The sequence below is a fragment of the Muntiacus reevesi genome, chromosome 3 (assembly GCF_963930625.1).
Source record: "Muntiacus reevesi chromosome 3, mMunRee1.1, whole genome shotgun sequence".
Taxonomy (NCBI): Eukaryota; Metazoa; Chordata; class Mammalia; order Artiodactyla; family Cervidae; genus Muntiacus; species Muntiacus reevesi.
The window spans coordinates 4,056,311-4,070,033 of NC_089251.1; the positions used below are offsets into that span (position 1 = coordinate 4,056,311).

Here is a 13,723-nt window from a genome sequence, read left to right on the forward strand (position 1 = left end):
TCACCGAGGCTGCGCGGCGCGCGGGAGGACGCCGGCCAGCGGGGGCAGCGGCGGCGGCGGCTCGCTGGCGCCCTGGAGTCCGTGGATGAGGATGCGAGGGACCAGAGGTCTCTGCAGCGCGGGCGGCGGTGCGCTGGGCCCGCGGTACAGATAGAGCGCGGCGCCGGGATCCAGGTTGGAAACCAGACTCTGCGGGTAGAAATAAGGCGACGGGAACATCCGCTGGAGCGCCGAATAATTGCCCGCCTCGGCCAGCAGCTCCAACCCGACGGCCGTCTGTCGCTTCCACTTAGTCCTAGGGACCGAAATAAACGCGCAAGGCAGAGGATAAGGACTGGGGCGCTCGGAGACCCTTGCCCCTTAGAGTGCCTGCCCCGGAGCGCCTGCAGAGAGGCCAGGAGGGAGCCCACTAATTCGTTCATTTCAATAAATCACAGGGTGCCGGGCACCGTTCTCGCGTATTTAAAGGCATCAATGCTGTTAATCTTCCACGAACCTCCCATGACTGTCATCCCCGCTTTCAGATAAGAAAACTGAGGGGTGGGTCAGATCTCAGGACGGCCTAGAAAGAGGAGACCCCGGGTTCTAAGCTAGGCTGTCTTATCCCCAAAGCCCGGGGTCTAAGTTCGCCACACTCCGCGCAGGGCATCGCAGACGGGGCGCTTGGAGCAGGATGTCGGAGCTCTCCACTCCCTCCCCACCATCCCGCCCCGCGCCCCCTTGCATCGGCCCCCTGGAGAGGCCTTGGAACGAAGATCACCCTGGAGAGGGCCGCGGGGGGCGCGGGGGTCGGTCCGCTCTCGGGGGAAGGGGTCGCGGTTGATGCTCCCAGCCGCGCCACCGGCCGGGAGGAGACCACCCGCCGCGGGACCCCAGTTGGCCACGCTTCTGCGGAAGCCCGCGGGCCAGAGACCGTAGCGACTGCCGAGGAAGAGCGCACGGCCGCATCCGCCGCACCCCGCGCTAAAGTCCGAGGCTTGGGGCCAGCCCCACAGTCTGTCCGGTCCTGAAGCCCGGAGGCCACCAGACGAGAGCCGGCTGGGGTTGGGGGAAGGCAAGGAAGCCGAGGCCACGCTGATTTCAAGGCTGCGGCCGGACTCCTGGGTGCACCTGGCCGGCGAGGCAGCCCCAGAGTCGGACTCAGCCACACCAACCCCCGTTTTCCTGTCTGAATTATTCATCATCATCATAATTGTGTAATTACTGTAACGGGCCTTAATTATTGATGCCCGGAGCAGTAATCGGTATTTATTATTAATGGGGCAGCGTGTTCTGAGCTTGTTTATGGAAAGCAACATTCCAGCCTCTGCTAAGAGTGTGCGGGTGACTTTGGGTGTGTTTGTATTCGTGAGTTCTATCGATGTGAGCGTGCGACTGTGTGTGTTGTACGCGTTTGTGTTTCTCTTCACCCTGCGACTGTCTTGGGAAGGAAGATTAGGAAAACCAGGTTTGAGGCCAGGGCCCAGCACCAATTTTCCGGTCCCCCAGGCCCCAAGGAGCTAGGGCTGGGCCCCTTCCCTCCTTGAGTTTCAAGGACTAGAAAGACTGAGGAGAACTGAAGAATCCCGGGAAAGCTCAGTGCCAGCCCCTCTGCCCCTGGCAGCTGCCCGGGGCTGGCGGAGGATGGTAGGACGTGGCCAGGGTGGGCAGGCTTGGACCTCCCGTGGTCCACATGTCCATCTGTCCACCTGATCGAGTCCTGTCTCTCTCCCTCACCGTGGGCTTCAGGCAAGGCTTTCTCTCTCCGTCCGAGACCTCACTGTCCCAGTTTCACAGAATGGGAGAGCTCAGAGGTCCTCCCGGCAGTCAGATCTGTCAGATCCATGTCCCGGCGGTCCCGCAGAGGGGCGGGGAGGAGAGGGGAGGGGGCCTCACCTGCGGTTCTGGTACCAGGTCTTGACCTGCGTGTCGGTGAGGTTGAGCGAAGCTGCGAGCTCCATGCGGTCCTGCACGCTCAGGTACTTCTGCCGCTCGAAGCTGCGCTCCAGCTGTGCCAGCTGGTGGTCGGTGAAGGCCGTGCGCGCCTTGCGAGGCTTTTTCAGGCGCACTGGGGGGCTGTCCCTGGAGCTGGAGATCTCCCGGTCGCCCTCCTCCTTCACTGCGGAGACACAGCCGCGCATCAGGGCCCAGCCTCGCCGCCCTCCTGCCCCAGTCCACGGCCCTCACTATCTTGTAAATGCGTCTCCCGGTGGCGGTGGCCCCGCTACACTCGAGCCCGTGGGGCCGCGGCAAAGCTGCTCAGGGCTGAGCCCTCCCAGCCCCCAGACCGAGGAGGATCGACACCTCCGGGGAGAAGTAACCCAAAGCCGAGGGAGAACTCGACCCGGCTCCCACACTGTGCGGGCGCTCCCTGGAGGGATTAGTGGACCGACTGGGTGGAACTGCCAGGGAGGGGAGCAGTGTGGAGGGGACCCAGGAGTTCCAGCCCGGTGGCGGGCTGCTCCGGGCGTGCTCCGGGGTTTAGGACTGTGCCCCCGATTCTCTGGCTGCATCTGGGCCAGGAAGAGAGGAAGCTGAGGGCCAGACTCTGGGGAGAAAAACCAGCGTCAAGGGACAGAAACCTGTTCACCCTGGAGTGGACGGTGGTCCTGAAGGACACCCACGTCTCGCCTGGCCCCTGTGTGGGCGCGAGTCTATAGGGATAGATTCACAGCACACGGTGCAAAACGCGAACTGCCAGGTGCCCGATCTGGGAGTACAAAGCGTTTGGAAAAATAAGTGACGCGTTTGCCCCGCGGATGCACACATCTCTGAGGCCCGCGTGTCCTTGTCATTTGCCTACTGTAGCTGCCGTGTGTTTCCCTCCCCCCACCCCCCGCCCGATGGTCGAGACACATCGGCAGGGTCCCCGCTTCTGAGTCACAAGGATGGGACTGGACAATGTGGTTTCTTTTTCCCCCAGGACTTTTCTTCGGAGTTGACTGCACCGAAAATGCACACTTGCTCGAGCAAGCTCAGTGACCTCCCTCCTTCTTTCCCTAAAGTGATGATATAACCAGAGACCATCTCTCCAAAATGGGCATGGGGCTTCCCTCCCTCTTTTTCTCTATTTTTCCTTTATGCTGCATTTCATTGAGCATGGCGTTTGCGGTGACAGGGTTCAGCTGAATGCGAGTTGATTTCTCTCTGTAGGAAACAATAATCCAGTTAATTGAGCCACGAGGGAGCAAGACTTTTCAACCAGAAAGCGGTTCGAGACTGGGAGGGCTCCGGTCACCGGGTATACCCCAGCGGGTGAGCCCGGAGAGTGCTAGCCGGTGAGAAACCGTGAGAAGCTGGTGAGCGGGGTCCACGCCTTCCCACTGCCTCCTCCAGACAAGCTCACCAGCCTCTCCCTGCCCTCCTGGACTCGGGCCACTATGGGGCAAGGCTGCCTCAGGAGATGGGGGTCTGTTAGGATGGGGAGATCTTTTCTGTCTATGCCAGACAGGTAAAATTTGAATAAGTTCAAGGAAACGATTATCCAAACCTCTAACTTGATATTGTGGAAAACTTACTTTTTGACCTAATTGTCTGGCCTATTTGTTAAAAAAAAAAAAAAAATTTCTCAGGACTGAGCTCCAAGGTTGGGGAGTGGGGTGGAGGTTGAGTTTGGGGTGTCCGGAAGAATGGGTTGGCTCCTGGGACTTTTTCTCTAATTCCTCTCCCGGGCGTAGGCTGGAGCCTTCAGATACACACTCGCCAGTGTCCAGCCTCAACCTCCAAAGAAGCAGGCTCAGTCGATCTCAGTGCCTGAGAGTTCCAGGCCCACTGACCCTGCCTGCTGGGAGCACAGTGCCGGTTTTGTTTCTCCATGGATTTCGGCTCTTGCGAGCCAGACCATGCACTGCAGAACGCCTGACTTCAAAGTCCAGTTCAGCTTCTTTAAATGTTAAGCTGAGGAACCTTTGATGCCAGACTCGGGATGGGACTGACCTTCCCTGCGTGCGCTCCTTGGAGGAGGGACTCTTCGCATGGTGGGTGGATAGGGGAGTCACTTAGCTGCCTACCCCACGTGTCTGTCTGTCTCTCAGTAAGGTCTCCTGCCCGGGTCGCCTTTGAGAAATGCTCCGGAGGTGGTTATTTCCTTTCCTTCGTCTGGGGCTTTATTGATGCAAACGTGGGGTACCTAGGGGTGGGGGAGACCTTCCTCTGTCCTCAGCTCCAACCCTATTTAAGTGATATGTGGACAGCCGGGCCTCATCACCTCGCTGATCAGATATCATCAGGGACAAGAGAAGGAAACTGATATTCCAATTATCTTAAACGAAACCTTGACTCAAAATCCCACCTATGGGCAAAAAAAATAAAGGGACACGAGCCAAACTCTTTCACCAGCACCACGCGGTGCGGGGAGTCTTGCGGCTTACTCTAACCATAAATCTGGGTGTTGTTGAGAATTATAAATAATAAAATGTGGTGTTACACATATATATTTACCTTGCCTCCCTTGCTTTCCTTCACTTCCCCACCACACACCTGTCTTTCTCCCAGGCAAGTTTTCCTTGTCTCTCTAAACAGACCTGGGGGGAGGAGCAGGGGTCTCTGGGCCACAGGCGTCTGGACTCCCTTCCTCCAGCTCCAGCTCAACCTGCCCATCTAGCACAGCCAACCCAGGGAGACCTTGGAGTCTCCACTGCTTGCCTGGGGCAGCGGAGGAGGGAATGAGATGTGGAGTGGGGCCCCATATGGGTTTTGGTTTGAGGTCAGGGCGTGTCCACAATGAATTCTTGGTTGGGAGGAGAGTGTTAAATGAGCCTTCCTAAATTTTTGTGATGACTTAGTGCAAATATTGGAGAAGGAAGTGGCAACGCACTCCAGTGTTCTTGCCTGGAGAATCCTAGGGACAGCGGAGCTTGGTGGGTTGCTGTCTATGGGGTCGCAGAGTCAGACACGACTGAAGCGACTTAGCAGTAGCAGCAGTGCAAATATAGGTCAGGAGATGTAGGGCCCCCAAGACAATACAGAAGTTGGCTTTATAGGAAAGTTTTATCTCATGGAAAGCATTCTGGGAATTAATTATAAGGCTGAAAAAGCTCTGAACAGCCCTTCATTTTCTGCTGGATGGGGACACAAGGCTCTGAAACTCCTTCCCTTCCTGCCTCCTGACTTTTCCCTGAGAAAGAACTTCGTGCCTCTGGCCTCACCAAAGATCTAAAGTCAAGGCGGTGGCCAGGATGAGAAACAAAATTAAGGAATTTTTTCTCCCCTTCCTTCCTTTTTTCCTTTCTTCTTTCCTTCCTCCTTCCCTCTTTCCTCTTAGTGCTGATCTCAGCCCCCTGGTTAAGAAAGGATGGAAAGGAAACTATGGAAAGATTCACAGGGTGAAAAAGCAAGTATAGGGTCCTGCAACCCCAGTATAGGCTGGGTGCTGGGGGATCTCTGGTTCCCACACACACAGCCCAAAGTTGATTGCTCAGGGCACTTCAAATGAAATCCAGTGAGAACAGTCGGGTGAGCGCAGAGACCTCTGAACCTGATCCCAGCCAGCCAGCCGCCTGCCCGACTGCTGTTTCTACTTTGAAGTGAGCATTTCTTTTGCACGATTCCCTGGACCCAGATCACACTGGGGGGCCAACGGGAGGGAAAGCTGAATTCCCCTCCCCATCTGGATATTCAAATTAAAGGGTGGAAAATTGACTGTTCTCAGGGCTCCAACTGAAATTTCCTGCTAGGGTTTCCCCCTTATAAAAAAGCATTTGAGTAGAACCCATTGGGTCTTCCATTGCTTCTGCAAGGTCTTTTCCCAGAGAGCCACTGGCCTAAGAGGAACTTGCCTCTGTCCACCGGAGGGTTGGTTAGTCCCGACCGAAGTTTGGAAAGTTTGCTTTGTGTGTTTTCGGGAATCTCTTCTGGGTCACACAGAATTCCTCTCCTCGCTGTCTCTGCTGGACTCTTTGTTGCTCAAAAGCATAACCACAGGGCTGACTGACTGAAAGCTTCAGATAAGACCAACGGCTCTGCCTGGGCCCGGGGGGAGCGCCAGGTGAACGTGTGCGTGTCCCCATGTGTGTGCACTCCAGTTTTAATACCAGTGTTCAGAAATAGAGCACCCCCTCCCCTAGGTTTTTATCTCCCATTTTCTTACCTTTATACTCAGAGTCCGATGAGGCGTTGCTGCCACTTTTGTCCAGCTTGTCTCTAAAGTCCTCCCCAGCCTTGGCCGCAAGACGGCCCCCAGGGTCAGGAGCGGCCGGCTGCCCGCTGCTAGAGTAGGGTGCACAGGCCGCAAGCGGTTTGCAGTCCGCAAGGATGTCCCTGATCAGAAAGGAGGAGGTCACGGTGCGAGACTGGCCTGGGGCCGAGAGCTGCCCAGGCTGCAGGTGGGAGTCCAAACCTGGTCCCGAAGCCCCACCGGGCCGCGGGGCTCCCGTCTCCAGACAGTCCCTTCCTGGCGAGGCTGGTGAAGAGCAGCCGCTGCTGCTCTCTGAGCGCGGACTCAGCTCCAGGGGCGAGCGGCAGTCCCCGAGCAAGGGGTCCCCCTTGGGAAGGGCGGGGCTGCCGGCTCGGTGGGAGAGAATGGAGTCGATCCCAAAGCCATTGGAGCCTTCCATAGCCAAGCTGCGACCTGTCCTCCCCAAAAGCTCCCCACCCACCCCCAACCCCAGCCGCCGCTGCCCCTGCCCCTAGCTGCGGGCTGGCATGGGGAAGGCGGGCAGGGAGCCTGCGGGCACCTTGGATGGAGTTCAGCCTTGGGGGAGCCCAGGAGCTCTGGGCCAACCTCCTCTGCGCATTAGATCCAAAAGGGCTCAGCGCGTCTTCTGCAGCATCGCGCCGAGCCGCCGAGCCGAGGGGGGGTGGTGGGAGTGTCAGGGAGAAACGGGAGGGAGGGTGCGCCAAGTTGGGGAGAGCCAAGGGGGAGACGGACGGCCTGAGCTCCCCTTTGGCACAGAAGAGATGCGAAGACGCTGGAATCTAAATAAAGAAGCGTTTTAAAAAAAAAAAAAATCCAAACTGCACGCTTCCTCCAGGCGAGCGGTGGCCGAGGGCAGCGGGGTCAGCACCGCGGATAGCAGCGGGCCCGAGTCGCGCTACCAGCCGAGGTATCGGAGCGCACCTGGCGGCGTCAGCACCGCGGATAGCGGCGACGGCGGCCCTGGGCGCATGACGCTCCACCTGGCCGGGGAGGTCTTCTCTCCGCGCTCGCTCCGCTCCGGGGGCCCCGTCAGCACCGTGGACAGCGCCTCCCGGCTCCGCGGTTGCAGCTCTCCGCCTGTCCTCCGCGCGCGCCTTCGCCTCCCCCCCTTCCTTTAAAAAATGAACTTGGGTCACTTTTACTTTGGGGCTAGGGTTTTTTTTTTTTTTCGTTTCTTTTTTTTTTTTTTTTCCGTTGTGTTGTGTGTGTGTGTGTGTGTTTTTAAGGGGACTCGCCCACGTGTCCCCGGAGTGATGACGCTGATTGGCTCTGGCCGATTTTGGGGGTGATGTCACGGCTCCGCAAGCCACTGCCCGATTCCTTTCAGTTTGATTAAAAGAGACACTGAATTAATTACAGCACAGACCCAACTGTTTACCGGCGATTTCCACACGGTTTGCTTTCATTAGGCCGGTGATGAGGCTCCTAATGAGGGTGATTAGCCGAGGGGGGTACAGGCGGGCGGGGAGGGGTCCAAAGCCCGGCTGCCGCTGCCGTTGGGTTAAGAAGTAAGGTTTTTTAAGTTTTTCCACTACACTTTCCCACAGTTATTCAAATTATTCTTCCATCGGGCTGTCAATGATACCTTTTCTACCCCGTCCCTACCTCCCTGACCTGCCTTTTTTTTTTTTTTTTTTTTTCCCTTCCTCTAGCAAGAAAAAGGGACTAAACCCAGCAGAAAAAGAATTGTATGTGTGGAGAAGAGATTTTAATTTGTTGCGTCGTTTTCGGGCATTTCGTGGAGGAAAATCTGTAGCCCCCCTCTCTGAACCTCTTTGGACCCGGTGGGCCTGGCAGGGGTGGGGAAATCTTGGTGCCTGCTCCTGAAGGAGACAGAACGATGGCTTCACTGTGGGGCGAGGCTGGAGAGTTGGGCAGGTCGGTTCTGGGACGTGAGAGGGACCCCGAGAAATCCGTGTGGCCCGAGAGCGGCCGCACAACGGACCCCAACCCAGTCCGCAGTCTCTCTTGCGGCGGAGCGTGTCTCGGGGTCGGGTGTTTCTGTATCTCTAAAGAGGAACCTGCGCGAGCTTCTGAGTGCGAGTGCAGACGTCTGCTAACGACTTCGCATTTCCCGAGCCCCGAAACCCCGCCCGAGGATTTGTTTTCAAAGCAGCGCTGGAAACACGGTCTTTTGGCTGTGAATAACTCGCCCCCTCCACCCTCCCCAGCTCCGCCACGGTGGTACTCCAGCTCTGAGCCTTTCAGGGTTCGGCCTCCCGCGTGGGGCCCAGGGCTGCGGGCAGATCTGAAGCGAGTCTGGGGCCTGGATCCTCTAGAGGCTACCCCAGGGGTGGGCGACCGGCTCTGCGGTCAAAGGGCGGAGGAAAACCAGCCCGCGCGCCTACCAGAGGCGCCCTTCACCCGCTCTGCGCCCGGAGCTCAGACCTTTCCAAGCGGGAGGGCACCCTCCTGGCCCCCCTCCCCTTGGGACCCCAGAAAATACCCCAGCCCCTCGTAAGGCTCAGCATGTGAGATCGCAGCGGAATAGCGAAGCGCCTGAATCCCCCCACACCCGACCGGGGAAGGCCGGTGCAGCTGGACGGAGCAGAAACTTTCTTCTCCCTCGAGCCAGGCCGGCGGTGGCCTCTCGCCCGGCTCCCCGCGCTCTCCCCCTGAGCCTCCCGGCAGATTGGAAGCGGCCTCGCCGCCGGCCGAGCTGGGGGCGAGGACGGGCGGCTCCCCGGGGACGGCGGGCCCGGCTCGGCTGCAAGCTGTCGGGGGAGGCGGGAGGGCGGGCGCCGAGGGGCCAGAAGCCCACGGGCCCCCGCCCTGGCCCAGAGGCCGCTGCAGCGGGCGCCTCCCGCTCCCGGGCCGAGCCGGCGATTGCCGGGTTTCGTTTGGTGGATGGGGAGGGGGGAATAAATCACGAGGACCCTGGGCCGCCCTCGCCCTTCCCGGCCAGTCCTAGACTTGGGCCTCGCTCCCCCTCCAGGCGCCTCCGGGGGCTTCGCTCCCTACTCTACTGCTCACCTCACCCCCGCTCCCAGCCTGCTGCCCGTACCCCGGGAAGAACCTCATCTCCCCCAGATCCCAGGGTCCCAGCTTGGGTCAGCGAGCCCGTCATCCTGGGCCTGTTAGAGATCCAGACTCCCGGGCCGGCATCCGCGGCATCCGCTAAGCCACAAGCAAGTCCGGTCCTGCTCCGCCCGCGGCGGTCCGGGCTGCCCCTGCCTTGGACGGACTTTTTCTGGCCTTGGAGTCTTATGCTGGGGTTTGGATGCCCGGCCCAGCGAAAGCGATGCCTCCGGCGGTGCAAGGCACTCTGCGGGTATGGGGGGTGAGTGGTAAAGGTGGGGGGCAATCTCTTACCGTGGGGAAAAAAAGGCTAACCACCACCCCACCCCCCCCACAACCTGCTGCAGCCCAAGCCGGCTTCTCCCTGATTCAAGTCCAAGAATACTTAACAGGTTGTTATAGTATCATTAATTTTGAGTTATCATAGTATATGGTGATAAAAACATGCTATGCCATTTATCCCACCTGGAATTTGAATACAGCCCACTGTTGCTAACATTGTTTTATTCCTATTTGGGGGTTTCCAGCTCCACTACTGTGCCCCCATCTTTTTCTTTTCTCCATCAAGGGGACAGTTCTCTCATCTCAGCCTGTCCACAACCTGAGAGGTGTGTGTGTACCCACCTAGGCTCTTGTTTAGCTGGGAAGAAGCCCAAGAATTGGAACTTTACTAATGTTCCTGGGGCTCCTGGGTAGGTGATCCACCCCTCACTTTGAGAAACCATCCTGGTCGGTCCTGAAGGGGTGGATGGTTCAACAAAACGGAGTGTGAATCATGGCAGATTAACCTCCGAGACCTCCATTTACAGAGCAGGAAACAGACTTCTCTCCCTCTCTGTCCCTTCTGAGCCCCAGCCCTCTACCCAGCTGTCTTGACCCACCTCCTCCACCCAGGGAAGGGAGAGACTTGGAAGACTCAGGGGGGAAAAGGCAATGGGGGAGATGCAGTCAGATCCAGGACTAGCATCCCCTGACCCCTGTTCTGGGCTCCAACACCTCCTCCCCAGCCTCCTGCCTCTGGGATCCTCTAGCTTCAAATGCCAGCCCCCTGGCCATCCAGCCCTTTGAAACTGCTTTCTTTTAAACCTTCAGTCTCTCCATGGACCCAGAGCTCTGGAACGGCCCAAACCAAGCGCTCACAGAGCAACACCAATGGAGAAGGAGCCATTGCTCTTCTCCAGGGCAAGGAGGCAGTTTGCACAGACTGGCTCGCAGAAGACCCGGGCTCTGGCCCTGCCCCCACTCTGGGCAGCTCATCTCTCTTGCCCAGACCTCAGCTTTCGCTTTGGTCCAAAGACATTAACATCAGAGGCTTGTAGCGAGAGGTAAGGATGGGAGAGGCCCATGCTGGCTATGAAGTGGCCTGCCTGTGGACTCCAGCCCCTTCTGCCCAACTGGGGGCTCTGGGCTTGGGTTTGGCTTTGGGTTAGGATGGGGCCTGGGCCTCTGGCAGAGCAATTATTCTTAGCAACTTCATTATCCATAGCCCCACCTCCCTCTCCACTCCATGTCACTAAGTACCCCCAGCCCTGAGCATGGAAAAGGCCTTATTTTGACCAGTTTTGCTCACTGACTTACAGGCAGCCACACATGGGGAGATATGCTTGAAGCTTTTTGTGAGCAGTCCTGAAGTCTTTTCTTTTTGTAGAGGATTGTAGCTTGAATGCCGTCATTCAAGGTTCTGAGTAGCTGCGGCCAAGGGCAGTATAACACTGGTAGAGTGAAGTGGCTGGGGATATGACTCCAGAAGGGCCAGACCTAAAGTGGAATCCTGGCCCTGGAGCCCAGGGCTGGGGCTAAGGTGAGGCAAGTGAGGTGAAGAGCACAAATCTCTACTGAACCTGTTGCCATTAAAAAAAAAAATATATATATATATATATTTGGCTGAGTGGCATGTGGGATCTTAATTCCCTGACCAGGGATTGAACCCAAGTCCCCTGCATTGGAAGCACAGGGTTTTAACCACTGGACCACCAAGGAAGTCTGAACCTGTTGCTGTTTTGTCCATCAGGAATTTTTAAATTTTTATTTCAAATGTTGCTTGAAAATATTGTCTGTCTTGGTTACCGACTTTGGCGGGAAGTCAAAAGGTTTGTGTCCTAGGCTGGGGTTTGCCTGCCTCACCATAGTCCCAGCCCTGCTCTGTGACCTTGAGGAGTTGCCCACTTCAAGTGGTTGTGGTGAGGACTCTGCACTCGGCTCGGATCCTGGAGAATAGTGATTACGCCTTTCATATGACGACTACTAAGAATGATAGCCAGAGCTTTTCCTCTGGCAGGTTAGGGCCCCCACTGGAGAAGTCAGCCCCCCACCCTGCCCTTTGCCTCAGGCCTTCCTACGGAAACCAGTTTTTAACATGGCGGGGACGAGGGATTTGGGCGCTATGGGCCAAGCTTGGGTGCTAATATCTTTCTGCAAACAGATGGGCCGGACAAGGATTTGGACAGTTTGTGGGTTTAAAGGTCATTCTGCTCTCAATCATTTTTGTTGGTTTAGCTCAAAACCCCATGGAGCTCCTGAAACCTGAAGGAGAACATATTCGTTCTTTTCCTCTGTTCTCCACTCCCTCCCTCCTACCTTCCTCTCTTCTCTTACCCTTCCTCCCCTTCTCTTTCTCTCTCCCTCCCTTCCCCCTTCCCTCCTCCCCCGTAAACATGCATTCTGTCCTGCTCCCTGCTGGTGATGGATGTCACTGGGGCAGGACTGGATGGACCCTCATGCCCGGATCTCACAGAGTGCAACAACGCCCATCAACCTAAATTTGTCTCCAAAGATTATTTCCCAATTGTGAATTCACGTTTTTAATGTGTTTGCATTCAGTTCTAGGAACCTGTATAAAAAGCCAACCTAGATTTTTTTTTTTTTTTCTGGTTTAATGATGATTTCACGCATCAAAGGGTTTCCCAGGTAAAAAGAAATGCAGCCGAAAGATGTTTTTGGTCCAGAAGGATGAACTCAAGAGAGGGTTTTTGATTGGAGACACAGCCCTGTGTGGCTGTCATGCAGGCCCACCTTGGCACCCGAGCTGCTGGTCTGCTTGCTGTCATGCACATGTGCTTGCTCTGGGCCCTGAAATCTGCGGGTCTAAGTTGGGGAGCTTGGATGAATGAATCAAAGAGCCAAGCCATCTCAGCTGGACCCGGGGACCTCCCAGGACTGGATTTGCATTGATGGCCTTTGAGCATTGCTTTCTCTTCAGGCTTCTAGAAGCCCCCTGCCAGGCAGAGCTCAGACATCAATCACCATTGACTCATTGCTACCATCCCTGCTAAACATCTTGTACAATTGTCAGACTCCAGAACCCCATCTCCTTTCTTCTGGCGGAGAAGATGGTTAGTTACCTGCTTTGATCAGAGTTGGGGGGTGGCAGAGAGAGAACCAATGGGGTTTGGGCTCTAGTTTAAAAATCTAGAAAGAGGCTGAAGTCAGTGGGGATTCAGTGTGAAAAGAAAGCTGGACCTACCAGCCAAGAAGTCTGCTCTGGTCCTGGTTTGGCTGCTCAGTAACTGCCTTAGTAACTCCGTCTTCTCTGGCGGGACCAGACATGTCCTCAAGCCCCTCCCAGTTTTGTGAGTCCTGTTTCAAAGTCTCAGCACCCCAGGCCCCTGCTTGCTCCCACCTGGTGCACATGAACACAGGTACTGCCTTCCTCCCGCCTCCGAGGAAACTTCTGAGAATATCCAGCTGACTGGGTGGGGGTCCAGACCAGCCGCCCCTCTGAGGCTCAGGAGGACAGTACACATGGGCCTCTTTGTCTGGTTGACTCTCTGGTGTGGTTTGGCCAAGAAACCCAACCAGGAGGCAGAATGTTCCCAAATGCCAGCCACCAGGGAAATGAGCAAAAACAGGAGCTAAAGGTCACATCCCGGGTGAGGGCCGTGCTCGCGTGGCATTCTTTGGCACGTGATCAGGAGCTGTCCCCGTATCTGCCTCTCTTTAATTGAGAGGTGGCTTTGGAGGTGGGGCAGACTCTGGGGCACACAGTGGACCGACCCCTGGCTTGGGGCTGACTTACTGAGTGAAGTCGGGTGCCTTCGACACCTCCTTTCCACCTGTGAAGTGGGGAGGGTGGTGGTGGAGGGAGGTTAGCGGATGAGCCCTAAGGCCCCTGCAGACTGGAACCTTGGGGGGCTCGGCCCTGGGTTGTGAAGGATGGTCAAGGGCCCCAGCTGTGCCTGGAGGTTCCCCCAGCTCAGGCTCTGCGTGAGCGAGGACAGGCGTGTGGCCGACACGACAGGATATCTGAGAGGGCGGAATCGGACTGGAATTGGACCTGGGGCTTTGTGCGGGCACAAATAATTCATGAGGAGCGGAGGACCAGGCTAGGGGAGGGAAGGAGGCCGGGAGGGAAGGGCCGGGCTCTTCCTCGGCGCTTGCTTGGACCTGCCAGCGGGTGGCGCTGTAGGACAAGCAGCCGAGCGACGCTGCCGCACGCTTGAGCCTGGCCCTGGGGCGCCAGCGGCCGGGAAACTCCGGGAGAGCGTGAAGGCGCGCTCCTGGTGCACGGATCACAGTCCGACCAGTCCCCCCAGTCCCGCAGCACGCGGTCTGCCCGACCCGCTGCGGAGGCGAGAGGTAATCAGATAGACG

The 13,723-nt window shown here is 57.1% G+C and overlaps 1 protein-coding gene across 1 annotated transcript; it reads right to left on the reverse strand.

The window, feature by feature from the left end:
* BARHL1 (BarH like homeobox 1) lies at positions 1–6,533 on the reverse strand. The gene is made up of 3 exons (XM_065927105.1): positions 6,068–6,533; positions 1,876–2,098; positions 1–295 (listed from the first exon to the last, which is right to left on the reverse strand). Exons 1-3 carry the CDS (start codon positions 6,531–6,533, stop codon positions 1–3), a joined length of 984 nt encoding a protein of 327 aa, XP_065783177.1.
* Positions 6,534–13,723: the final 7,190 nt, after the last annotated feature.

Bases quoted from the DNA above. Each gene is read 5' to 3' on its own strand.
- BARHL1 (XM_065927105.1), bottom strand. From the start codon at position 6,533: ATGGAAGGCTCCAATGGCTTTGGGATCGACTCCATTCTCTCCCACCGA. The intron at 2,099-6,067 runs GTAAGAAAATGG...GTGTCTCCGCAG, and splicing joins ATCGGACTCTGAGTATAAAG to TGAAGGAGGAGGGCGACCGG. The intron at 296-1,875 runs GTGAGGCCCCCT...TTCGGTCCCTAG, and splicing joins ACCTGGTACCAGAACCGCAG to GACTAAGTGGAAGCGACAGA.